The sequence below is a fragment of the Alosa sapidissima genome, chromosome 20 (assembly GCF_018492685.1).
Source record: "Alosa sapidissima isolate fAloSap1 chromosome 20, fAloSap1.pri, whole genome shotgun sequence".
NCBI lineage: Eukaryota > Metazoa > Chordata > Actinopteri > Clupeiformes > Clupeidae > Alosa > Alosa sapidissima.
The window spans coordinates 13,037,365-13,063,623 of record NC_055976.1 but is presented as its reverse complement, the minus strand read 5'-3'; the positions used below and the strand labels follow the sequence as shown (position 1 = coordinate 13,063,623).

Below are 26,259 nucleotides of genomic sequence, written 5' to 3'. Positions count from 1 at the left end.
CCCCTCTCTTGATTTCCCTTTTTCTAATTTGATTTAAACTCTTCATCTCTCTTCTCTCTCTCTCTCTCTCTGTCTCACTCTTTCTCTCCCTCTGTCTGTTTCTCCACCTCTAGCTGCAGGTGCAGGGAGGTCTTGACGCGACGGTTGAAGGTGATTGATCACGTCGACCAAAACCAGATCGCAATACTTGGAGCAGCATTCCTGCTGCCGTCTCAATGGGGAGAGGATCTGTCAACAAACACATCTGTTAGAAGCACCATTCCAAGCACCAAATGCCAGGCGCTCACACATATGGGGCATTTGCACCAACTGCACGGTACTGCACGGCACAACAATTATTTTTGTCCCCATTGGCAAACGTTGCGAACCGTAGCAAATAAACTGAGCCATGCCGAGCTCCATTTTGGCTACCCCTCCGTTGGGGTACCAAGATTATTTGGTCTTGGTATGGTATGGGTGTACAGTCGTTGACAGAAGCAGTCTGCCTGTCTATGGAGTTTGAATGGGAGTAAATGACTTGTGTGGCATACTCTTGTACAATCACTACATGCTATGTCCCAACAAAATACAGATTCATGTGCAAGTTGCTTCAAAGAAGTACTGCATATTCTTTTTTATTACCACCACACAAGGGATAGATAGATAGATAGATATATAGTCTTTATTGTCTCATAGGGATAATCATTTCCACACATCTTCTTTCATGTTCCATAGCACAGCAACACATATAACATGTAACACATTATATCTCATCCACCCATTTGACATAATATCTCATCCACACAGCATTACCCATCCTCATTCAGCGCAAAAAAAAAAAGACACATCACATTAAAAGACACAAAAAAAAGACACATCACATTAAGACACCCACATAGACACGTCCAGTGTGAAAACTACAGGCAACTGGGGTGGTGGTGGCGGCACTATCACAGCTTGTTCAGCAATGTGATGGTGGTGGGGACAAAACTTTTTTTTAAAAGTCGCTTTAGTCCAGTTCAGTGCTCTGTATCTGCGGCCGGATGGAAGTAGTGTGAAGAATTGGTTCAGTGGATGGTCTGTGTCAGCTGCTATTGTATGTGCTAGGTGTGTATGGCTATGCCATTCGTGTCAGATAGGCTGGGTGTGGGGAGACTGATTATCTTGGAGGCAATATATGTGATTTTAGTGAGTTTGTTTTTGCAGGTGGCGGTTAGCATTGTGTAAAAAACAACAGTACAGCAGGGTGGGTTGGGTGATGCTTTTGTAAAGTAGGAGCAGGAGTTGGGGGGCAACAGAGTGGGCTTTCAGTTTGCGACATGTAGTCTTTGTTGTGTGTACGTTTATGGATGGCAGTGACATGTTCCTTGAAGTTGAGTTAAACTGTGAAACTGAGTCCTGATACGCTGTGATGGAGTTGATAGATAGATAGATACTTTATTGATCCCCAGGGGAAATTCAAGAAAGAAGAAAAATTCAGTTGTTGTTGTTGTTGAGTAATCCAACTATGTCGGTGTCATCAGTGTATTTGTAGTAGATAGTGACGTGTGATGGGCTATTGCAGTCGTTGGTGTACCGTGCTTTAAATGGAGCCAAACCGAGTCGTAGTCGGTGGAAATGAGACGATAGTCATCCAGTGGCTGCCTGTTTCTCTTTCACTCTCTTTCTTCATTTCTGTCTCTCTTTTTTTCTTTTCCTTTCTCTCTGTCAGACTTGTCCACTGTATTTCTCTCTCTCTAAACCTCTCTCTGGCTCTCCTTCTCTCTTTCTCTCACTCTTTTTTTGTCTTCCCTGGTCTGCATTTCTGCAGCATGTTATGAAGTCACAATAACTGTCTATGCAGCCCCTCTAGTCCCACGCTGACCAAGCACAAGGAGTGCTGTTTTGATCACATCGTTAGCGGCATTGATAGCATTGATAGTAATTTTATGGAGGAGAGATGTAACGCACACCAAGATTCTAATTTTATCACAGTTTATAAAATCAAGCCAATTATGCTTCAAAGATAATCAAATAGATAAACCTGAAAAACTAGAGAATGTGGACAAACTGGACACAGGAACACAGAGTGAAAACAAAAATGCCCTCTGGCAACATCAACCTCTTCTCTCCATGGACTGAGGAATCTTTGTTGGCCTGCAGACAATCCTTTGCATTGTGACACCAATTACAACGTATGCCAGCCACAAATTAGATTAATGGCTAGACATTTAAGGCTACACTCTGGACACAGCTGCGGAGACCTGCAGGGTACAGTACATTTGGACAAGCCGGACATTTAAATGCACCAGTACACACACACACACACACACACACACACACACACACACACACACAAAAAGAGATACTCAGGAAACATGTGAAGAGTTCAGATGCAAAACCCTCTAAATCCATCTGACCACATTTCTTTTAAATGAGCATTTAAAATCCGGTTCCTATAGGTTTTTGCATAGAAATTGATATTTCAGACCAGGAGGAGAGTGTTATTTAGTGGGTTTGGAAGTTAAATTATTTGATTAACGTATACTATGTGAGGAGAGCATTCACTCACCATCTTTATCTCATTTTTGACGTAGGTGGCATTTAGAGGCTTTTGCATCTGAACCCTTCATGTAGAAACGATGGTCCTGACGCCATCAAAGACCCACTCCGGAAGGACACAACTGGGCTGATAATTAAAAGTAACAGCCAACTGCACTGGCCAACATGTTTTGAAACAGGCACTCAAATGCAAAACAAATTAATCTTACAGGGGAGAGTAAGAAACAATAAACCATCTCAAAAATACTTCTTTGGACTGTGGGGTCAATGACTCGTCTGTAGACCATGTAATCCCATCCCACTCTTTAAATGTTTTCTGGGGGATCTGTTAAGATATGGTAATGGATAACAAGCTCAGGGATTCCTTTGTGCCACAAAGGAAATATTCACGTTCTGCCAATATAAATACAATAGATATAAACCCTTCAGTAATTGACTTGCATTTGCAGCTGAACACACCTGCCACTTTTTAAACAACAGTGACCACAATTGAGTTTGCATTATTAAGCCTTGGTACTCCTGCAAAATGCTGTGGTCAGACTGGAGGATTTCCAACAGCTGTGGGTAGCCCAGGAAAAAGAGTTTAATGTCAGGCTGTGGAGAGTCAAAACTAGTCTCTGTTAGCCCAAGGAAATTGTTCCTATTATACACACCTAGGGCTCTAATTTCATATCACAACAAGCTCTGCAGACAGCCTTCATGCAGCAGCAACGAGAATATACTGGGATACCGATTACCCATTGCAAATTGGAGCAGTTTAAACCAGAGAAGATGGAAGTTCTTGTGTAGGAGGCCAGTCTGCCATGGAATCATTTAGAGGGTTCACCAAAAAAAGGTGTTGCTTTGAAAGAATTTATTTACAGTGTACATGGAACAACAGTGTCTGGAAACAGTGAGAGAGACCTACATTGCCTGCACTGAATAGATATTCCTCCAATGTTGATTGCGTAGCAGCAACATCAAAGAGTGTCGCAACTCTCTTTATGGCTCTGGTCTAGGCCAACTGTCTGGATTTCTTGGATGTTTTCACTGTCTTTTTATCCCAATCTGTACAGCCATTTGGCAGACAATATGATGCTTTTATATAGGTTATACAGATAAATATGACTTCACCAGTTGAAAAAGAACAGGAGTTGGAGGAAGGTGAATGCTAAGAATGAGTAACAATTGAGGGATATTCCACAAGATTTCCCAGGATATATTCTACACCCAAAAGAGATTGCAGGGAAACTCAAAGTAGCTTTTTCTCTCATGGCTCAAAATGAATAACTACTAACTAAAGCCAAATCAAGCTAAGCATCATGCCAAAATGGCATATCCTAAAAGCTCCATCTTGAGAACTGCACAACCTGGAAGATTTTGAGCATTCCTTTCATGTGCGGAAATGCAGTGGCAGACTGTATTTGAAAAGCGCAGGGACTTGTTCCAGGGTATTGTTCTACTGAATGTTAAGAGGGAGATAATCTCCTCTGGTGGTGGTCCAGAGACCAGGCTAGGCATCCCCTGAAGAAAAGATAAACTCCTCTGAGTGCAGAGAACCAGCACTCATATTACAGAAAGAAATTCATTTTTGGGATGTTAAGTGGAAAATCTCCATGTGATTTGTTTGGAGCTTGTCAAATAAACTAAAATGAGCTTCCAAGTGCTCCCAAGTTGTAGGGCTGCAGCAATGTGGCGGCCTCTAAAGATGTGTGAAATTACTACATCAACAGCCTAAAAAGTCAACAGTCAATGAGTACGCCCAGAGATGTTTGGGATTACCACCGTGTTTGTCAAAAGCAGTGCTGGGAAGCATTCTTTGCTACTACCACTGTGATCTACTAGGCCCTGGACTACAAACCAGAGTGTTGATATTGGAGCTGTGGGAACTGACAGACGAATGTGACTGGAACTGCACTCCCATGGAGTGCCATGTGATGCTGAGCTGACAACTAAGGAATGGTTGAGTGTATAAAGCACCAAGGCTGTGGCGGGCCATGGCAATACTCTCTGCCTTACCACAAATGCGTTCCAAAACTACAGATCATGTTTTGCTTCTTTTTTACCTTTTATTCTTTTCACTTTTTATGTGTTTTCTTTGGAGGCTTTTTAAGTTGTATTCCTTGATTCACACACATTTTCTTTGCCACGTGTTGTGTTTATTTACCTCAGATGAAGAGTACTTTGATTTAAACACATGTTGTTTTAAGACGGTTTATATAAATAAATGTGATATGACTTCATGTGTGACATCAATGAGGACTGACTGCATGCCATTGATTCTCCTGCTGGGTTAGGGCACCATCAGATGTAGGCCATGGAACAATGGCTAGAGGGTACGACTGCTACATGTGCAATCAACTTAGACTGTGTTTATCTCAAGAAAAGGAAACACAAAACATAAACAACCAGTTTTCAATGGCCTACCCGTGGTAGGTAATAGAACACCGTTCCAGTGACTTGGTCTGTTTTTAGCATGCATGTATTCAACCATCCCATAATTTACACACAACACCATTTTAGAGATCCTGTTTACACTGTCATTGCTATTCATTTGGTAACAACGTCATTTTCAAACCACAAACAGTCAATCACATGCTACAAATCACTGACCTACACTGACCATTCTCATTTATCAAATGACAAATATTAATGTTCAGAGCATTCTGAAAATAACAGGTTATATTGTACAGTGCATCAGTACCTCTTTCCTCTTATTGGAGGTTAAAGGTACTGTCCACAGTTCAACATTGTTGATATTTCAGCTCTAATCACCCCTCCCACTGAAGCAACATGCTGATTGCTTGGAAATGTGTACCATTTCTTTATGTGTTATGTCCACTATTTGCACAATATACAGTAATACTACTTACACTGTTACACAAAGTCAAGAATGTGTACAAACATCACACAATGAATGGAATTCTAGAGGAACGTAGGGAGCGATTTGCTGAATTTTACAAAAAACGTGTATTGGATCAGAATAGCAGACCTCACCTTTAATTGAATAGAGATAGGTCATGATTGTTCATGCGCACATGCCATCACATGCTGGCCTGGCACAGGGCCTCTGCCAACAAGCTGGCATGGGTGACCCCCCACGTCCCCCCCTCATCATCATCATAACTGGCTTTGGCAAAGGGCCTCCACAGTGCTTCCCTTCCTCTTACCCTGCCATGACTGACCCACCACAGACCTTTCTGCCCTCTCACCCCTTGTTTTTCGCCTCTCATGTTTTTTTTTCCATCTTCAGGGGGGTTGGGGGTCGTGAGGAAGTGCCCGCCTATCCTGATTCCCCCCTAATATGCATTTTTTTTCTTGCTTTCATATTGTTTCTCGCAGGAAAACTAACCTTTTGCACTTCTTATCCTCCTGCCCTCTCCCCGTGCTTTCTTGGAGACTTCAACAAACAGACAAGAAGTGTTTCGGCCAAGTCAGGGTATGTTCTGAGTCCGCTTTCCCAGTAGGAGCTGCTGAGCAACTCTATAAGGCATTTGTCTGTTTGCGTATTGGCAGGCAGGGTTTTTCGGGCTGAGAAATTCATAGAAAACTGATTTCATATTTTCAGCAAGCTTCCACAGGTTTTTTCCCATCAGAGGCAAAGAAATACTGAACGGAAAAGATTAGATGTCTGGGATGGATGCCTGTCAAAAATGATATTTCCATCACAAACTTGCACACAGACGTGAGAGGGAGGAAAGAATGGATAGATTTGTTGTTCACTAGCTTGATTACCAGGTCATTCCAAATGACTTATGTGGTTTCTGGAAGTGAGTGTTTGAGATGAAACTGAGACTGAGACTGAGTTTGGCTGAGAGAGTAAAAATGAGAAAACAGAGAAGTATGTAGAAGTATGAGAAGAGCAGGATGCTATAGTTGCAGAATAGACACTGCACAAAAACAGCTTAACTGAGAGGGACACATGAAGGACATTGGGTGAGAGAAGCACAGGTGAGAAGGCAAAAAATGGAAAGAGAGAGTAAGAGAAAAGATGGAACCGATATACAAGGCAGTGAAGCAACCAGGGATAGGAAAACGAGACACCACACCAAACAAAGACAGAGAGAGCCAAGACGTCACAGGTGAGCCAAACAGACCCCTCCAGGACACGGTCCATCAAGCACCACTGGCTCTGGGAACGACACCAGGCCCCAGTGCTTACAGAGTCAGAGCACCAGACCAGAGGAAAACCAGATCAGGGGGTCTCCTGGGCCCCACAACCAAACCCCATTACAACATTCACACACACACACACACACACATACTTGTCTTTATGCCCTTGTGGGGCCACCTGACTAGGCCATGCATTGTGGGAACCACCCTTTCTAAAGGACATACAACACTGAATAAAATCAGGCAGCAGCCTTGAGTGGATATAGAACAGATATGTCACTTCCAATTATCAATCAGACAAAGTAGAGGTTTTTGACCTGACAAGAACCTCCTTTGTGGGGATCTGGTCAGGTTTTTAGTGCTTTGTGGTGACAATACGTACACACCATCTGGTTTACTATCCTTCTGGGGGCCCTAAACACACATTTCAGGTCTTTCTATTCTTCTGAGGAACATCTTAACACACTTCTCAGGTATATCATTCTTCTGGGGAACAGCTGTTCTGACATCACTAGACAGGACCAACAGTCAGACACCTGCACCCCAGATTGACTGCTGTCTAAACGTGAAGGTGATATGGCCTACCTACGGTCATAAAATTAGAGTTAGGTGATAGTCAGTTTGGATTATGTATGCTGCAGGCATTATAGGACAGGTTTGTATGCTATGCTATGCTATGCTCTCCCTCTCTCATATATATATATATATACATAGATGCCCCCATGGTGAGAGGCAGCTGGGGGGTTCTAAGACCATGTTGAACCACACTGCAGTAGAGCTTGCTGAATGTTCTCATGGCGCAGCTCAGCAACTGCTTCCCTCAACTCCTGTTCAGCCCCAATAGAGTTGGTGCCTTTATCTGAGATAAAATGAGACACCTGACCGCTGTGACACATGAAACGGTGGACGGCATTTATGCACAAATCTGTGTCTAGTATAACCCACCTCAACCCTGTCCTATTGCGTGCAATTAAACTCTCAACCCTTTCTCTCCCTCTTCGCTTAACCCCCCCCCCCCCCCCCCCCAACACACTCTCGATCCCCTCTCACTCCCTTTCTCCCAGTCTCTCCTTCTCTCTCCATGCCCCCCCCTCCCCCCAACACTCTATTCCCCCCCTCCCCCAACACTCTATCCCCATGCCCCCCCTCCCCCAACACTCTATCCCCATGCCCCCCCCCCCAACACACTCTCGATCCCCTCACCCTCTTTCTCCCAGTCTCTCCTTCTCTCTCCATGCCCCCCCCCCCCCTCCCCCCAACACTCTATCCCCATGCCCCCCCCCCCAACACACTCTCGATCCCCTCACCCTCTTTCTCCCAGTCTCTCCTTCTCTCTCCATGCCCCCCCCCTCCCCCCAACACTATCCCCATGCCCCCCCAAACTCTACACCCTCTCCTCTCTATATGGTACCCCCAAACTCTACCCCCTCTCCTCTCTATATGGTACCCACAAACTCTACCCCCTCTCATCTCTTTCCTGTCTATCATCCTTCCTCATTTCACATTTTCCTCTTCAGTGCAGTAATTCGATTTTTTATGTAAAATTTGAGTGCCTTCCAGTCTCTATTTTTTAGTGCAACTGGCTCTGATTTAAGGCACTTATCACAGTCACACTTTCTTGGAACATTGCAGGTCAAAATGAAGTTTCTCATGTGTTTTTCCACAGCAGCTATCTCCTCGGTTTCCCAGGGCCTCCTCTTCTGTGGCTTGTGAACTAAGTAAGAAATGAATGACAAATTAGCTTAGGATATAAATGGACAGTAATTGTGATTCAACTAAAGTCTATTGTACAACATATAGGATATCCTTACTGGTCTTGGACTTTTTCTTCTGGACACTTTTTCTTCTGTCGTCTCCATCTGAACTGCTTTCCCGTTCATTTAGCCGTAAAACACTCTGTGTCCGCTTTTGTACTGAATGACAAGGTGAACATTGTTATTGTTAAAACTTAATTCACATAGAATCCAAGCTGATCTGAGAATCACATAGTGAAGGCAATACATTGGTGGATTTTATTCTATACAACAGAAATGCGCCGGTGTACTGCTTTAAGGTAGTCTCTATTTAGCAGCTGCCTGTTCAACTGGTTTGAGAGTTGTGTAAGTGTTGAGGATGTATCAAGATCACAACACACTTCTCGGGTATTGCTATTCTTCTGCACACTGCTTGTTAAACAAAATCCTTCAGCAATACAGTCCTCCTGGGTATCCCCTTGTCACACCCTGCTTGATCTACATGTTGCAGTGGGGACAGAATGAAAATAACCCTGAAAAACACCTCATCTATGATGAGCTGTGGCAGATGGGGAGTACCTTCAACCATAAGCTTATCCCTCCAAAATGCAAAACAGAGCAGTTCAGGGGGCACATAGTGACAACCGCCATAAGACTGTCCAACAGTACAGGAACAACCCCCCACCCCTTCCATTCTCAAACTGGTGACCACCAGTGGTCAGGTGTAAGACTGCATGTCGCTACAGGTATTCCACTCGTGCAATGACAAAGTTGAATATAATGTAATTCCTACAGCACGGGCAAGAAACTAGTAATGACCTGGGAAAGCTTGGGCTGAGTCTAATGTGCAACTCTGATTGCTCACCATGGCACACCTCCACACCCACTAGACACACTTCCACACCCCCCCAGGCACACCTCCACACCCCCCGGGCACACCCTCAGGCACATCAGGAACACCACCACACCCATGTTGAGGGGCAACAAGACTTAGCTTTCTCAGCTCAACAACTTGAATGTCACTATACCATACCTTTGCTTACGACGCGGTTGGCACATGATGATGCCCGTAGGCCGCCCGGGCGATTCAATCAGCATAAATTGTACATTTTCAGAAAGCTGATGATGTGGGGGATGTCATTTCACCCCCATATTGAGGGGGAACAAGACTTAGTTTTCTCAGCTCAACAGCTCTGGCAGACCTAGTATATGACTCGGTACACACACAGTATGGCCTGGTACCCACAAAGGCAAATTTGGTTTAAATATCTATATATATTCTGAAAGTACATGTTATAAGGATTTCATTTCACCCCCCTTTTACATATGCACAACTTATTGTTTTCAGAGCCACACAATTTGATGTTCAACAGTGTATGTCAATGTGAGGCTTAGTATGTGACTCGGTAGAGAGTTAGTATGGCCTGGTACCTACAAAGGCGAATTTGGTATAAATATCTATACATATTCTGAAAGTACACGTTATAAGGATTTCATTTCACCCCCCTTTTACATATGCACAACTTATTGTTTTCAGAGCCACACAATTTGAAGTTCAACAGTGTGTGTCAATGGCAGAACTAGTATATGACTCGGTACACACTTAGTATGGCCTGGTACCTACAAAGGCGAACTTGGTATAAATATCTATATATATACTGAAAGTACACGTTATAAGGATTTCATTTCACCCCCCTTTTACATATGCACAACTTATTGTTTTCAGAGCCACACAATTTGAAGTTCAACAGTGTGTGTCAATGGCAGAACTAGTATATGACTCGGTACACACTTAGTATGGCCTGGTACCCACAAAGGCAAATTTGGTATCTCTATCTCTCTATATATATATTCTGAAAGTACACGTTATAAGGATTTCATTTCACCCCCCTTTTACATATGCACAACTTATTGTTTTCAGAGCCACACAATTTGAAGTTCAACAGTGTGTGTCAATGGCAGAACTAGTATATGACTCGGTACACACTTAGTATGGCCTGGTACCTACAAAGGCGAACTTGGTATAAATATCTATATATATACTGAAAGTACACGTTATAAGGATTTCATTTCACCCCCCTTTTACATATGCACAACTTATTGTTTTCAGAGCCACACAATTTGAAGTTCAACAGTGTGTGTCAATGGCAGAACTAGTATATGACTCGGTACACACTTAGTATGGCCTGGTACCCACAAAGGCAAATTTGGTATCTCTATCTCTCTATATATATATTCTGAAAGTACACGTTATAAGGATTTCATTTCACCCCCCTTTTACATATGCACAACTTATTGTTTTCAGAGCCACACAATTTGATGTTCAACAGTGTATGTCAATGTGAGGCTTAGTATGTGACTCGGTAGAGAGTTAGTATGGCCTGGTACCTACAAAGGCAAATTTGGTATAAATATCTATATATATTCTGAAAGTACACGGTATAAGGATTTCATTTCACCCCCCTTTTACATATGCACAACTTATTGTTTTCAGAGCCACACAATTTGATGTTCAACAGTGTATGTCAATGTGAGGCTTAGTATGTGACTCGGTAGAGAGTTAGTATGGCCTGGTACCTACAAAGGCGAACTTGGTATAAATATCTATATATTATACTGAAAGTACACGTTATAAGGATTTCATTTCACCCCCCTTTTACATATGCACAACTTATTGTTTTCAGAGCCACACAATTTGAAGTTCAACAGTGTGTGTCAATGTGAGGCTTAGTATGTGACTCGGTACACACTTAGCAGGGCCTGGTACCTACAAAGGCAAATTTGGTATAAATATCTATATATATTCTGAAAGTACACGTTATAAGGATTTCATTTCACCCCCCTTTTACATATGCACAACTTATTGTTTTCAGAGCCACACAATTTGATGTTCAACAGTGTATGTCAATGTGAGGCTTAGTATGTGACTCGGTAGAGAGTTAGTATGGCCTGGTACCTACAAAGGCGAACTTGGTATAAATATCTATATATTATACTGAAAGTACACGTTATAAGGATTTCATTTCACCCCCCTTTTACATATGCACAACTTATTGTTTTCAGAGCCACACAATTTGAAGTTCAACAGTGTGTGTCAATGGCAGAACTAGTATATGACTCGGTACACACTTAGTATGGCCTGGTACCTACAAAGGCGAACTTGGTATAAATATCTATATATTATACTGAAAGTACACGTTATAAGGATTTCATTTCACCCCCCTTTTACTTATGCACAACTTATTGTTTTCAGAGCCACACAATTTGAAGTTCAACAGTGTGTGTCAATGGCAGAACTAGTATATGACTCGGTACACACTTAGTATGGCCTGGTACCCACAAAGGCAAATTTGGTATCTCTATCTCTATCTCTCTATATATATATTCTGAAAGTACACGTTATAAGGATTTCATTTCACCCCCCTTTTACATATGCACAACTTATTGTTTTCAGAGCCACACAATTTGAAGTTCAACAGTGTGTGTCAATGGCAGAACTAGTATATGACTCGGTACACACTTAGTATGGCCTGGTACCTACAAAGGCGAACTTGGTATAAATATCTATATATATACTGAAAGTACACGTTATAAGGATTTCATTTCACCCCCCTTTTACATATGCACAACTTATTGTTTTCAGAGCCACACAATTTGAAGTTCAACAGTGTGTGTCAATGGCAGAACTAGTATATGACTCGGTACACACTTAGTATGGCCTGGTACCTACAAAGGCAAATTTGGTATAAATATCTATATATATTCTGAAAGTACACGTTATAAGGATTTCATTTCACCCCCCTTTTACATATGCACAACTTATTGTTTTCAGAGCCACACAATTTGATGTTCAACAGTGTATGTCAATGTGAGGCTTAGTATGTGACTCGGTAGAGAGTTAGTATGGCCTGGTACCTACAAAGGCGAACTTGGTATAAATATCTATATATTATACTGAAAGTACACGTTATAAGGATTTCATTTCACCCCCCTTTTACATATGCACAACTTATTGTTTTCAGAGCCACACAATTTGAAGTTCAACAGTGTGTGTCAATGGCAGAACTAGTATATGACTCGGTACACACTTAGTATGGCCTGGTACCTACAAAGGCGAATTTGGTATAAATATCTATACATATTCTGAAAGTACACGTTATAAGGATTTCATTTCACCCCCCTTTTACATATGCACAACTTATTGTTTTCAGAGCCACACAATTTGAAGTTCAACAGTGTGTGTCAATGGCAGAACTAGTATATGACTCGGTACACACTTAGTATGGCCTGGTACCTACAAAGGCGAACTTGGTATAAATATCTATATATTATACTGAAAGTACACGTTATAAGGATTTCATTTCACCCCCCTTTTACATATGCACAACTTATTGTTTTCAGAGCCACACAATTTGAAGTTCAACAGTGTGTGTCAATGGCAGAACTAGTATATGACTCGGTACACACTTAGTATGGCCTGGTACCTACAAAGGCGAATTTGGTATAAATATCTATACATATTCTGAAAGTACACGTTATAAGGATTTCATTTCACCCCCCTTTTACATATGCACAACTTATTGTTTTCAGAGCCACACAATTTGAAGTTCAACAGTGTGTGTCAATGTGAGGCTTAGTATGTGACTCGGTACACACTTAGCAGGGCCTGGTACCTACAAAGGCAAATTTGGTATAAATATCTATATATATTCTGAAAGTACACGTTATAAGGATTTCATTTCACCCCCCTTTTACATATGCACAACTTATTGTTTTCAGAGCCACACAATTTGAAGTTCAACAGTGTGTGTCAATGGCAGAACTAGTATATGACTCGGTACACACTTAGTATGGCCTGGTACCCACAAAGGCAAATTTGGTATATATATCTATATATATATATCTATATATATATATATATATATATATATATATATATATATATATATATATATATATATATATATATATATATATATATATATATATATATATATTCTGAAAGTACATGTTATAAGGATTTCATTTCACCCCCCTTTTACATATGCACAACTTATTGTTTTCAGAGCCACACAATTTGAAGTTCAACAGTGTGTGTCAATGTGAGGCTTAGTATGTGACTCGGTACACACTTAGCAGGGCCTGGTACCTACAAAGGCAAATTTGGTATAAATATCTATATATATTCTGAAAGTACACGTTATAAGGATTTCATTTCACCCCCCTTTTACATATGCACAACTTATTGTTTTCAGAGCCACACAATTTGAAGTTCAACAGTGTATGTCAATGTGAGGCTTAGTATGTGACTCGGTAGAGAGTTAGTATGGCCTGGTACCTACAAAGGCGAACTTGGTATAAATATCTATATATATACTGAAAGTACACGTTATAAGGATTTCATTTCACCCCACTTTTACATATGCACAACTTATTGTTTTCAGAGCCACACAATTTGAAGATCAACAGTGTATGTCAATGTGAGGCTTAGTATGTGACTCGGTAGAGAGTTAGTATGGCCTGGTACCTAAAAGGCGAACTTGGTATAAATATCTATATATATACTGAAAGTACACGTTATAAGGATTTCATTTCACCCCCCTTTTACATATGCACAACTTATTGTTTTCAGAGCCACACAATTTGAAGATCAACAGTGTATGTCAATGTGAGGCTTAGTATGTGACTCGGTAGAGAGTTAGTATGGCCTGGTACCTAAAAGGCGAACTTGGTATAAATATCTATATATATACTGAAAGTACACGTTATAAGGATTTCATTTCACCCCCCTTTTACATATGCACAACTTATTGTTTTCAGAGCCACACAATTTGAAGTTCAACAGTGTGTGTCAATGGCAGAACTAGTATATGACTCGGTACACACTTAGTATGGCCTGGTACCCACAAAGGCAAATTTGGTATAAATATCTATCTATATCTATATATATATATATATATATATCTCTATATATATCTATATATATCTATATATATATATCTATATATCTATATCTATATCTATATCTATATATATATTCTGAAAGTACACGTTATAAGGATTTCATTTCACCCCCCTTTTACATATGCACAACTTATTGTTTTCAGAGCCACACAATTTGATGTTCAACAGTGTGTGTCAATGTGAGGCTTAGTATGTGACTCGGTACACACTTAGCAGGGCCTGGTACCTACAAAGGCAAATTTGGTATAAATATCTATATATATTCTGAAAGTACACGTTATAAGGATTTCATTTCACCCCCCTTTTACATATGCACAACTTATTGTTTTCAGAGCCACACAATTTGATGTTCAACAGTGTATGTCAATGTGAGGCTTAGTATGTGACTCGGTAGAGAGTTAGTATGGCCTGGTACCTACAAAGGCGAACTTGGTATAAATATCTATATATATACTGAAAGTACACGTTATAAGGATTTCATTTCACCCCCCTTTTACATATGCACAACTTATTGTTTTCAGAGCCACACAATTTGAAGTTCAACAGTGTGTGTCAATGGCAGAACTAGTATATGACTCGGTACACACTTAGTATGGCCTGGTACCCACAAAGGCAAATTTGGTATAAATATCTATATATATATATATTCTGAAAGTACACGTTATAAGGATTTCATTTCACCCCCCTTTTACATATGCACAACTTATTGTTTTCAGAGCCACACAATTTGAAGATCAACAGTGTATGTCAATGTGAGGCTTAGTATGTGACTCGGTAGAGAGTTAGTATGGCCTGGTACCTAAAAGGCGAACTTGGTATAAATATCTATATATATACTGAAAGTACACGTTATAAGGATTTCATTTCACCCCCCTTTGACATATGCACAACTTATTGTTTTCACAGCCACACTATTTGAAGTTCAACAGTGTGTCAATAGAAGGCCTAGTGACTTGGTACAGACTTGGTATTGCCTGGTACTACAAAGGCGAACTTGGTATAAATATCTATGTGTATTCTGAAAGTATATGTTATAAGGAGTCCATTTTACCCCCTTTTAAATATGCACAACTTATTGTTTTCATAGCCACACAATTTAAAGTTCAATAGTATTGTGTATAGTATGGCAGGCCTAGGGTAGGCTATATGAGTCCGTACAGAGTTAGTATGGCACCTATAAAGACAAATTTGGCATAAATATCTATTCTGAAAGTACAAGTCCATTTTAGCCTACGGTAGCACTTTATTTTAATGTGTCGCTGTTACAGTGTACCTACCTGATTAGGTACAGTGGTACAACCTGTGTAACAACATGTACTGTCAGGTACTATCATTGTACTTGCATTATGTATTTGTGGGTACCTACATATAGTTGTTACATTGTAATACTGAGTGCTTTTACAAAACTTTGCCAATTTGCCAAAATTTTCATCAGAGGCAAAGAGCTGACCTGAGACCTGCTGGATGGGGTAAATCTGGTCATGGTAGATTTGATATACAAACCATTCTTAGCTCCGGTCAAGGCCTCATTGTCTTCAGTGTACATGTAACAGCTGTGCTGCTACAACCTTGTTACTCTTTGATACAGTGGAATAAACGTATTAAGTGTACCAGTTAATTACTTACATGTACATATGACATGTATGTTGTCTTTGATGTCTTGGAACAGGTCTACTAATTCACATGTACTATGTGGTGTAACAGCAGACACGTTTCAACACATCAATTACACATTACAGGATGCATGACATCATTGACAGGATGTATATAATTTGTACATGTAAGTACTTAACTGGTACACTTTATTTTAATGTGTTTATTCCACTGTATCAAAAGAGTAATAAATGTGTACCGACACAGTTGATACATGTACTACAGTATGTAGGGTAATGGCAGACATGTTCCAAGACACCAATGACACAACATACATGTAATTGTAAGTACTTAACTGGTACACTTCATTTTAATGGGTTTATGCCACTGTATCAAAGAGCAATAAATGTGTACCAACACAGTTAATATATGTACTATGTAGTGAATTAGTCGACCTGTTCCAAGACATCGAAGACATAACATACATGTCATATGTACATGTAAGTAATTAACTGGTACACTTAATAGGTTTATTCCACTGTATCAAAGTGTAACAAGGTTGTAGCAGCACAGCTGTTACATGTACTCTGAAGACAATGAGGCCTTGACTGGAGCTAAGAATGGTTTGTATATCAAATCTACCATGACCAGATTTACCCCATCCAGCAGGTCTCAGATCAGCTCTTTGCCTCTGATGAAAATGTAGGCAAATTGGCAAAGTTTTGTAAAAGCACTCAGTATTACAATGTAACAACTATATGTAGGTACCCACAAATACATAATGCAAGTACAATGATAGTACCTGATAGTATATGTTGTTACACAGGTTGTACCACTGTACCTAATCAGGTAGGTACACTGTAACAGCGACACATTAAAATAAAGTGTTACCTAGCCGACCACCTAAGTTTGAACTAAGTGTGGAAGGATTACCTTTTTCATGAACATGACCTAAAATAACACTATTATCAAATAACAATTATATTAATGAAAAGTATAATCGTATAAAAACATTAACTTTAAATCAATGTATAGTACATTATAATCCCCTTTTTTCTATGTTAGTTTTTGTTCCCCTCTTTTAATAGTAGCCTACATCAGGAGATGGCGACGTTTGTCCAGAGAAAGTCCGGTGACGGGCTCTGGTTGGTCTTGCCTTGCATTGAGAAAGGTGTTGCGTGAGATCACTTCCGTTCAATTTCAAGGATGTTAGCAAGACAATTCTGCTACAATTACAACATTTGCACAGGCTAAGTTTCAGCAACATGTTTACATTTCGTGTAAACCTTTGAAATACACTGAAAACCGAATTTTAACCTAATTTATCTGATCGTTCGTACCTTTATTTTGACGCTTTTCGCCGCCATATTGCCCGCTATTGTCGCGTACTGTCGCTTACTGTCGTTAGCTCCACGGAACTTAGTCTGCTCTTCTTCAGCTGTGCTTCTACTGACCAAGAATCTGCATTGCTGCCCTCTACTGGTCTGGGGTGTACCTATTCACATTGCACATATTACCTTAAGTTACACTGATCTTCAACTCCACTGTAGCACAATGGCCAAGGCACTTGCCTCACAAACGGGCAACCCAGGTTCAAAACCCCCCATCCAAGCAAAAGGGAAAGAAAACTAGTTTTCTTAAGGAAACATATGAAGAAAACTATTCTTGATCAAGGCACACACATCCAAACCTGTCTAAGACATAGTTATAGATTACTTCACTCATCTTTTCCAACTTAACCTTGACCTCTTTCTCCATCAACCCTTCTGTACTCCTCTCTCTCTTCTGAGACTGGGTTTCTGATTGCATACATACATAAATACATACATACATACATACATACAAGTATTTGGAACCACATGGGGAAAAAAAAAAAAAAAAAACGTACCTTGTGTGTCAGACTCACGCTGTACCTCAGTGTCACTGTCTACATTCTCTGAGATAAGGAAGGAGATGGAAATGACAAATCGTAAAGTGGCAATTAATTTGATTGTCTGACGTAAACAACTGTAGCTGAAACATGACTTAAACCTGTTCATTTTTCTATCTAAAGTCTACACTTTACACAGAAATATGTGAAGACAGACATCAGTCTTTGTAGTATGAAAATACATATCTTGTGTGTCAGACTCACCCTGTGCCTCATGGTCACTGTCAAGGTTCACACTCTCTGAGATGAGCAAGGGGATGAAAGTCAAAAGGTACCAATTCATTTTATAATACATGATTTGACCTGGACATTTTTTAAGCTTAACCTTTTACCTTTTACACAGAAATGTGTGAAGAAAAACATCAGAAATACCTTCTGGACCGATTGTGATGTCATCCAGGCCTTTGCCTTTGAATTCTGCCAAACGCCCCTGTTCAAGAGCCAAGAGGACTTTGCTAATTTTAGCAAGTTGAAGGGTCCCTTCAGGCAGCCTGTAAAATTGCCGATGGACTCTGACATCATGGCCAAGGAAATTGGCTAATTGGTCCAGCTCTGTATTACTGAGGTTGAGAACTTGAGAGAGTGTTCCGGTTTGCTTGCGCAGTTTTGTAGAAGTGAGACTTGTGTAGTTTGCAATACCACAGACCTTGGCAAAATCTCTGATACAATCAGAACCACGGTAGCAGGTCAATACAGACGGCCTGGCAAATAGGTAGCCATTTTCCTTAAGAATCCCACACTCAAGTCGCTTGGCAACAAGGAGGTCCAACGATCTCTGCATTTCTGGAGTTAGGAGGACAGGGACCTTTCTTCCTCTTTTTCCTCGTATCTCCAACCTCCTGAAATGCTGACAGAGTTTTTTCTCTAGCTCTGAAAGCGCCATACCCACATCTTCCTGCAGATCTACTGGATTTGGAGCAAAATAGGTAGAGAGGGGCATTTTTGAAACTTCTCCTGTTCTACGTCGGTTGAACATCATGACTTGTGTCAAAGTGATTTTAGTCAGATGTACCCAAGTGTTTTTAGACGGCTCTGAGGACAGTTCGTTGTAAAACTGTTCCTGCTGCATGTCCAAATAGGAGTGGAGTTTCTGAACATCCTTAGTGAACGGAATCAACTGAGGAACATTCCATTTCGATTCATGCATTGTTCTCAGTGATGCAGCTGAAATGAGTTCGTTCCATCTGGCTTCGTACACTGAGCGGAACCTACGAGCATCTTTTGCTGCTGGTTGGTTGTTTTGCATACTTGCACGGGCTTCAAGAAGCAGCGATATCTTCACCAGACTATGCCCAATTTTTAGTGCAAGACTTGGACGCTTGTAGGTGCTGGATTCAGAGACAAAGCCAGCCACGAGTTGCACAGCTTGCACAACATGCATGAAATTTTCAGGCTTCATGTGATCTTCGATGGTCTTCAAGGGAGTGGTTTTCCTCGAACAAATCAAAAGCCTTCCCAGTTCCCTCATTTTCTGACGGATATATTCATGTTTGCCAACATCATATCCATGCTTGTTATGCAAATGCACACCATACTCCATGATCCAGACATCAGATTTAACTGCAAAGTAAACGTCATCTTGAATCATATGGTTTAGGACCTTCCAGAATTCTGCTTTGACTCCAGGTGGTGGTGGTACAGCAAAAGCACAAAGTGCTTGCACCCGTGTTTTGCCAGGCTTCGTAGGGCCACTAGGCTTAAACTTGCATATCATCATGTGGCGCCACATAACTTTCTTTGTGAAATAGCCTTGACAATATATACAGTGATCAAAATCTCTGGGTTTAGAATCATCTTTTGGTTGTTTCCGAGGAACAAGCTTTCCAACACCAGTATTTAAGACCTCAGAATTGTGGGCGAAGTTGCCTCGATTTCTCAAATGTTCCAGATGCAGTCTTCTTTGTTTAGAACCTTTTGGAAAAGACCCAGCCTGTGCAACTTCTTTCTCGTTTTTATGAGCACGCTCTAAATGCCTGGCCATTTTTATAAATCCCTTTTTACAGTTTAAACAGTACTGTTTTTTGTTATATTGTCGTGATCCATCCTCTTTTTTACAGACAGCAGGTACGGTAAGTAAGTCGTCAGCTACATCTGAAGTGGGGGAAGTAGTACTGTCAGGACAAACCAGTGTCGAGCTTCCATGAGGGTCTTCAGTGTATGAAGTTTCTGATGACTGTCCACCAAAAGAATGTGTTCGGCAACAGGATACACTTCTGGAATGGTGCCTTTTCCGTTTCAAAGCACTGCCCTTTCGTACGAGTGAGCGTCCCCTTAATGTAATTTTCTTCTGATTGGATGTTTCAAAAACTTCACTGGTGTCCGTTTCATCAGATGAATCCTCGCTTGTATCAGGAACATATTCTTCTTCACTTTCATCTGATGTCTCAAAAAGCTCATAGGAATCAAAATCGGTTTGTCTGTTAATCTTTGGGGGGGGGGGGGGGGGATAAAATAAATAAAAATAGCTCAGTTACTTAACTTTTTCAATGCAGTTTTATATCAAATGAACCAACTATAATGTCCATCTTCATTAGTGCCTTGATTACCTGAATGCTTTTGGTCCTCCTCAGTTTAGGGACATAAGGTTGGTCTTGGTCTGAGGACTCCTGAATTAGATTACATCTCTAGAGTATCACAAATCAACAGCACATTGATAAATAAGAACAAAATAAAATAAGTGATAAAAAGAAATATAGAATATAGAAAGACAAAGGAAAACACAGGAATACTTAATGGTAACGAAGGTTACTTTTTAATCTTTTTACCTAAGTGGTAATAGATATTAATTATAAGTCAATGGTCATGTTCAAATTCACATGTAAAATGTGTAAAAAAAAAAATGCATAGAAATAAACTGCGGACTGTAAATCATTTGAAAACATTTCAATGACAGAATTTGGCCATTGTGGTCCACGAATTTCCATCAGCTTGGTCATATGTAATGACTATCGTTCTTTATAGAGAACAAGAAGTTGATCTTTTCTACAATAGCAACTGAAAAGAAAATTCCATACCTTTTTCTTGGGCGAAAGCAGACCACAGTGTTCAGGTGTTTCATAACGGTCAGCTAGTCCAGACTCAATCACAGTACGTTTCTCTCCAATCTAAAAGACAATGTTTAAGGAATAACTAGAAATGAACAAATATTATTTATGTGCACAACCAACAACCATTAAAGCCACAAAACTGACAAAAATGGAGTGGAATGGGGAAAAAAGGAATGGAGAAAAAAAAGCGCAACAATTTCAAATGTACCGAATTTAGTCAAACACTGTTTTAGGAAAACAAGGTAAAGGGTAGTTAACTCTTCAGGCGCCAGAGGTTTTTGGGAAAATTATACGATTTGGGCAGCAAGACTTCAAAAGACTGGCTTAAAAGTGGCTAAAGATAAAGACTTGGTGTATATGAGAAAAATGTTCTGTATGGCCTAAAGTTCATGTGTAGTGTAATTCTGGGCTAATTTGCATATAGTGAAGTCATAGGCAGAGTCACAAAGGCAGCCACTCCAAAGCGCACAGCTCCCCATTTTGCACGCGAATCAAACAACCATCATCTTTGCTAGTTCTTATTTTTGTTACATCCCTGACACTTCTTACATATCCACCAGCTTTACAACATACACTTTGACTATGTTTACACCTGCTACACCCACTTATACAGTGTTCAAACAAGCCCCGTATTCGTGTGCTTCATGGGTGGTTCATTGCCATCATTATTTGTCGCCATTTCTAGCCTTATTTTCACTACCCCTGGTGCCTTTGCATCCCCACCAGTTCTCATACTAACATTACAATAACATTTACCTCTGCAAACATCATCCATGTTGGTCAATGAGCTCGAACAAACATTGTGTGCTTTGTGAAATCGTGACTATCAGCTGGCAGCGGTAAACATTATGCTGAGAAGCAATGCAAATAAGACGATCATTAGATGATCAATCGTTATCTTCCCAAAGAAAATATACAGTAGATAATACATTAACAAACCCAATTCTGCAATATCGATGACCTTTTTATTTAAAATTTAGTGTAATTCAGCTTGAATTTAGTCGCATTTGGCAGCATCCCGACTTCCGGATCTGGCTTTAACTCGAGGGTTTCATGCGGTTGTTTGAATGCATTTCCCCATGTAATTTTCAATAGAAACATGACATCATCTTGAGCTGACATCGAAGTACTACATGTCTGCCAACTAGTGGAGGGGAGTTCAAACTAAATTTGACACCGTATTTGACAAAATCGTCTGTTTTATTCAATACGGCACCTTGTCGACTTTAGTTCAGGAAATAGTGCCACGTAATAGTTCATGTTCCGAACTTTGAGGTGGACGAACGCACGCTAAAGTAGGTCTCTGGCCAATGTCCTATGGCAATGCTGCAGGACCACCCTGGTGGCGCCTGCTTCCGCAGCAGCTCTCAGTGATGCGGCAAGACCACGCTGGTGGAGAGCATGCGAGAAGCAGTTTACGCAGCGTCTCTTGACAGTTGTTTGTCTCTTGCGACTGCGCGGCAGGCATTGGCGGGAGACCGAACGCTAAAGAGTGCTAAGGGATATTAAAGCAACGTATATACGTCAGAGGTTGATTAGTGGATTTAAGCCATTAGTTGGAATGAATGTATTACTTAAAAGGGTGTCAGGCAAGGTTGCAGGTCTGGATTCTGGAGCGTAGAACCATGCCAATTCTGATGACTGCATCAGTATACGATGCACATTCTCCAAGCACCCCTCTGGATTAAATCAGGGTAAAATGAGATATTTAGGACCGAACAGTCTGAACTGGTGAATGGGGAGGGGGTGGGTGTGAGCGCAAAGTAAAGCTGAGTCACCGACGGGTGAGATGTGTATAAGTAACCTCTGACTGCAGAGGAGGAGTGGCATATTTCGTCATGTTCCTCTTGAACCTACGTTAGTAAACGCCATTTAACATTACAACTAACATTGACCTGTTTGTGCACAAGAACAGCAATTAAAATGAATTACAAGGCCACACTCACATCTTCAATATTGTGTCTTCCATGTTGATGACTTAAGTTACAAACATTTGAATTTTACCTGACAAGAAAATGGTGTGGTTGGTCATACCTAAAAACTAATTTTCTGACACGAACAAGAAGTTATTCTTTCCTGGAAGAGCAACCGAAATGAAAATCATTACCTTTTTCTTGGAAACTGACGAAAGCACTGCAGGCTGCTGGGATGTTTGAGGGGCCTCTACTGCTGTAGAATTAGTCACAACGGGTTCCTCTTCGATCTGAAAACGATGTTCAACAACATTCAAGAATAGCTGGTTGTCGGTACTTTCTTACTAATTCATATCACCACAAACAATTCCTAAGACATACACAAAAAAACACATAGTTATAGTACAGTATATACTGTAAAGTTATACATTATAGTTAAAAATCCCATGTTAATGTTTAATCAAAACCCTAAAAAGCCATTAGAAGAGGTTCAGGAATAGTGTCTGAAGATTCTCATTCATCCAGGTCATGGTAGCCAAGTTCAGTTAGTTAAGCCAACTGGACTTCTTTTTTTTTGACATACTAATTATGTTAATTAGTGAGTCATGTGACCCATTGTCACATGATGAGGGGTGTGGCCTACAGTTCACAGTTCTGAACAACAATGAATATCATTAATTGTTAATGAGAAAATGTAGCTATCGTGGTCCCCAGAATTCCACCAGACCAGAAAATTGTGTGCTTGGTCACACCTAACCACTATTCTTCCAATAGACATTTTAATAATAGGTTGATGTGGTCCCCTCAAGGTGCAAAAACCAGAATGTGCTTGGCACTAAATATAAGATGGGTTCCACTGATCACAACACTTTTCCTTTTTCTATCATACAGTTTTTTTTTTATTAAAAATAACAGTTAAAGACCCTATCAATTGAATATTCTTTCATGGGGAGCCAGTGAAATGAACTCATTACCTTTTTCTCGGACACTGTCGAAAGCACTGCAGGCGGCTGAGATGTTTTAGGGGCCTCTACTGCGGCAGATTTGGTCATAAGACGTTTCTTTCCAATCTGAAAAACAATGTTCAACAACATTCAGGAATAGCTACAACATGCACGATAAAAATACAAATTGTGTGGGGGGGGGGGGGGGAAATCATGTGTTCTTGTTGCATCTGAAGTCTCAAAAAGTCTAGAGGTTAAGGTGCAGTTAGGTGCATGCTAAAGCAGTCATCACCACATTTCTGAGTAAAACTTACCTGTACACGAAAGTGGCAGTACGTGTTCCATACAAACACACCATCATATCAAAGTTCATGTCTAAACCATGTTGTTTATCTAAATTTCTAATGTCTGAACTAAAATTAATATCATTAATTGTTAATAACAAAATGTAGCTATCGTGGTCTAGCCTAGAAATCTAGACGCACCCTAGCGGCGGCAAATTAATTTGCTCAGCCTGTACGTCTAGTATTGAACCATAGGGATTTCTATTGGCTTAGCACCGTGGATGTTCTCCAATCACAGCGCTCTATTTTGATAGAGAGTCTTAAGGCGGGCTTAACAGGATAACGACAGTCCTGCGACTGAACAACAAGAAAGGTGGCTATGGCGAACGAAGAGAGGTTGTTTGAATCGGCGTTGGCGTCAACTTTGGAGGAGTTGGACTTGTGCTTTTCTTTGAAAGTTGAGCAACACAATGGACTTAAGTCATTACTTTCGAAGAAGGATGTATTTGCAGTTTTGCCGACCGGATACGGATATGGTCGTAGCGCTGGCCTATTGCATGCCTAGGCAGTTTGAAAGACAATTCTCTGCCCGCCCCTTGGATTAAGCGAGGTGAATGGTTCGATGCCAGACTATACATCTCAATGATATAGGTTGGCCCGCCAGGCTAATCGTGGTCCCCAGAATTGCACCAGACCAGAAAATTGTGTGCTTGGTCACACCTAACCACTATTCTTCCAACAATCGGTTGGTGTGGTCCCCTCAAGGTGCAAAAACCAGAATGTACTTGGCACTAAATATTAAAGATGGGTTCCACTGATCACAACACTATTCCTTCTTCTATCTAACAGTTTTTATTTAAAATAACAGTTAAAGACCCCATCAATTGAATATTCTTTCAGAAGGGAGCCAGTGACATAACTCATTACCTTTTTCTCGGACACTGATGATAGCACTGCAAGCTGCGGAGATGTTTCAGGGGCCTCTAAAAGCTGCGGAGATGTTTCAGGGGCCTCTACTGCAGGAGACATGGTCTCAACTGGTTCCTCTTCAATCTGAAAAACAATGTGAAACAACATTCAGGAATAGCTGGTTGCCAGCACTTTCTTATTTCAATTAACCTCAAACGATTCCTACAACATGCACAATAAAAATACAGATTGTGTGGGGGGGAAAAAAAAACCATGTGTTCTTGTTGTATCTGAAGTCTCAAAAAGTCTAGAGAAGGTTAAGGTGCAGTTAGCTGGGATCAGATACTACTGTGCTGCATGCTAAAGCATCGTCATCACCACATTTCTGAGTAAAACTTACCTGTACACGAAAGTACGTGTTCCATACAAACACACCATCATATCAAAGTTCATGTCTAAACCATGTTGTTTATCTAAATTTCTAATGTCTGAACTAAAATTAATATCATTAATTGTTAATGACAAAATGTAGCTATCGTGGTCCCCAGAATTGCACCAGACCAGAAAATTGTGTGCTTGGTCACACCTAACCACTATTCTTCCAACAATCGGTTGGTGTGGTCCCCTCAAGGTGCAAAAACCAGAATGTACTTGGCACTAAATATTAAAGATGGGTTCCACTGATCACAACACTATTCCTTCTTCTATCTAACAGTTTTTATTTAAAATAACAGTTAAAGACCCCATCAATTGAATATTCTTTCAGAAGGGAGCCAGTGACATAACTCATTACCTTTTTCTCGGACACTGATGATAGCACTGCAAGCTGCGGAGATGTTTCAGGGGCCTCTAAAAGCTGCGGAGATGTTTCAGGGGCCTCTACTGCAGGAGACATGGTCTCAACTGGTTCCTCTTCAATCTGAAAAACAATGTGAAACAACATTCAGGAATAGCTGGTTGCCAGCACTTTCTTATTTCAATTAACCTCAAACGATTCCTACAACATGCACAATAAAAATACAGATTGTGTGGGGGGGGGGGAAAAACCATGTGTTCTTGTTGTATCTGAAGTCTCAAAAAGTCTACAGAATAGGTATAGGGCAGTTAGCTAGGATCAGATACTACTGTGCTGCATGCTAAAGCATTGTCATCATCACATTTCTGAGTATGACTTACCTGTACACATATGTGGCAGCAAGTGTTCCATACAAAAACACGCTCACATCAAAGTTCATGTCTAAACCATGTTGTTAATCTAAATTTCTAATGTCTGAACTAAAATTAATATCATTAATTGTTAATGACAAAATGTAGCTATCGTGGTCCCCAG

General features: G+C 40.5%; 1 protein-coding gene across 20 annotated transcripts in view; it reads right to left on the bottom strand.

Moving 5' to 3' along the window:
- Nucleotides 1-8,039: 8,039 nt before the first annotated feature.
- LOC121694270 overlaps nt 8,040-26,259 on the bottom strand; it is a 29,472-nt gene continuing 11,252 nt past the window's right edge. For 14 of the 20 annotated variants that reach the window (XM_042074335.1, XM_042074334.1, XM_042074346.1 and 11 more), the window contains 11 exons: nt 25,723-25,848; nt 24,948-25,073; nt 23,767-23,862; nt 22,987-23,082; nt 20,847-20,936; nt 20,379-20,456; nt 18,205-20,257; nt 18,037-18,072; nt 17,791-17,838; nt 8,424-8,525; nt 8,041-8,326 (listed from right to left, as the gene is read on the bottom strand). In XM_042074335.1, coding sequence (XP_041930269.1) covers nt 8,112-8,326; nt 8,424-8,525; nt 17,791-17,838; nt 18,037-18,072; nt 18,205-20,257; nt 20,379-20,456; nt 20,847-20,936; nt 22,987-23,082; nt 23,767-23,862; nt 24,948-25,073; nt 25,723-25,848 — 3,066 coding nt within the window. In that variant the 3' untranslated portion in view covers nt 8,041-8,111. Of the gene's footprint in view, nt 8,327-8,423; nt 8,526-17,242; nt 17,702-17,790; nt 17,839-18,036; nt 18,073-18,204; nt 20,258-20,378; nt 20,457-20,846; nt 20,937-22,986; nt 23,083-23,766; nt 23,863-24,947; nt 25,074-25,722; nt 25,849-26,259 lie in introns of all 20 variants that reach the window. The other 6 variants (XM_042074337.1, XR_006025714.1, XM_042074353.1 and 3 more) reach the window with 6 other exon arrangements.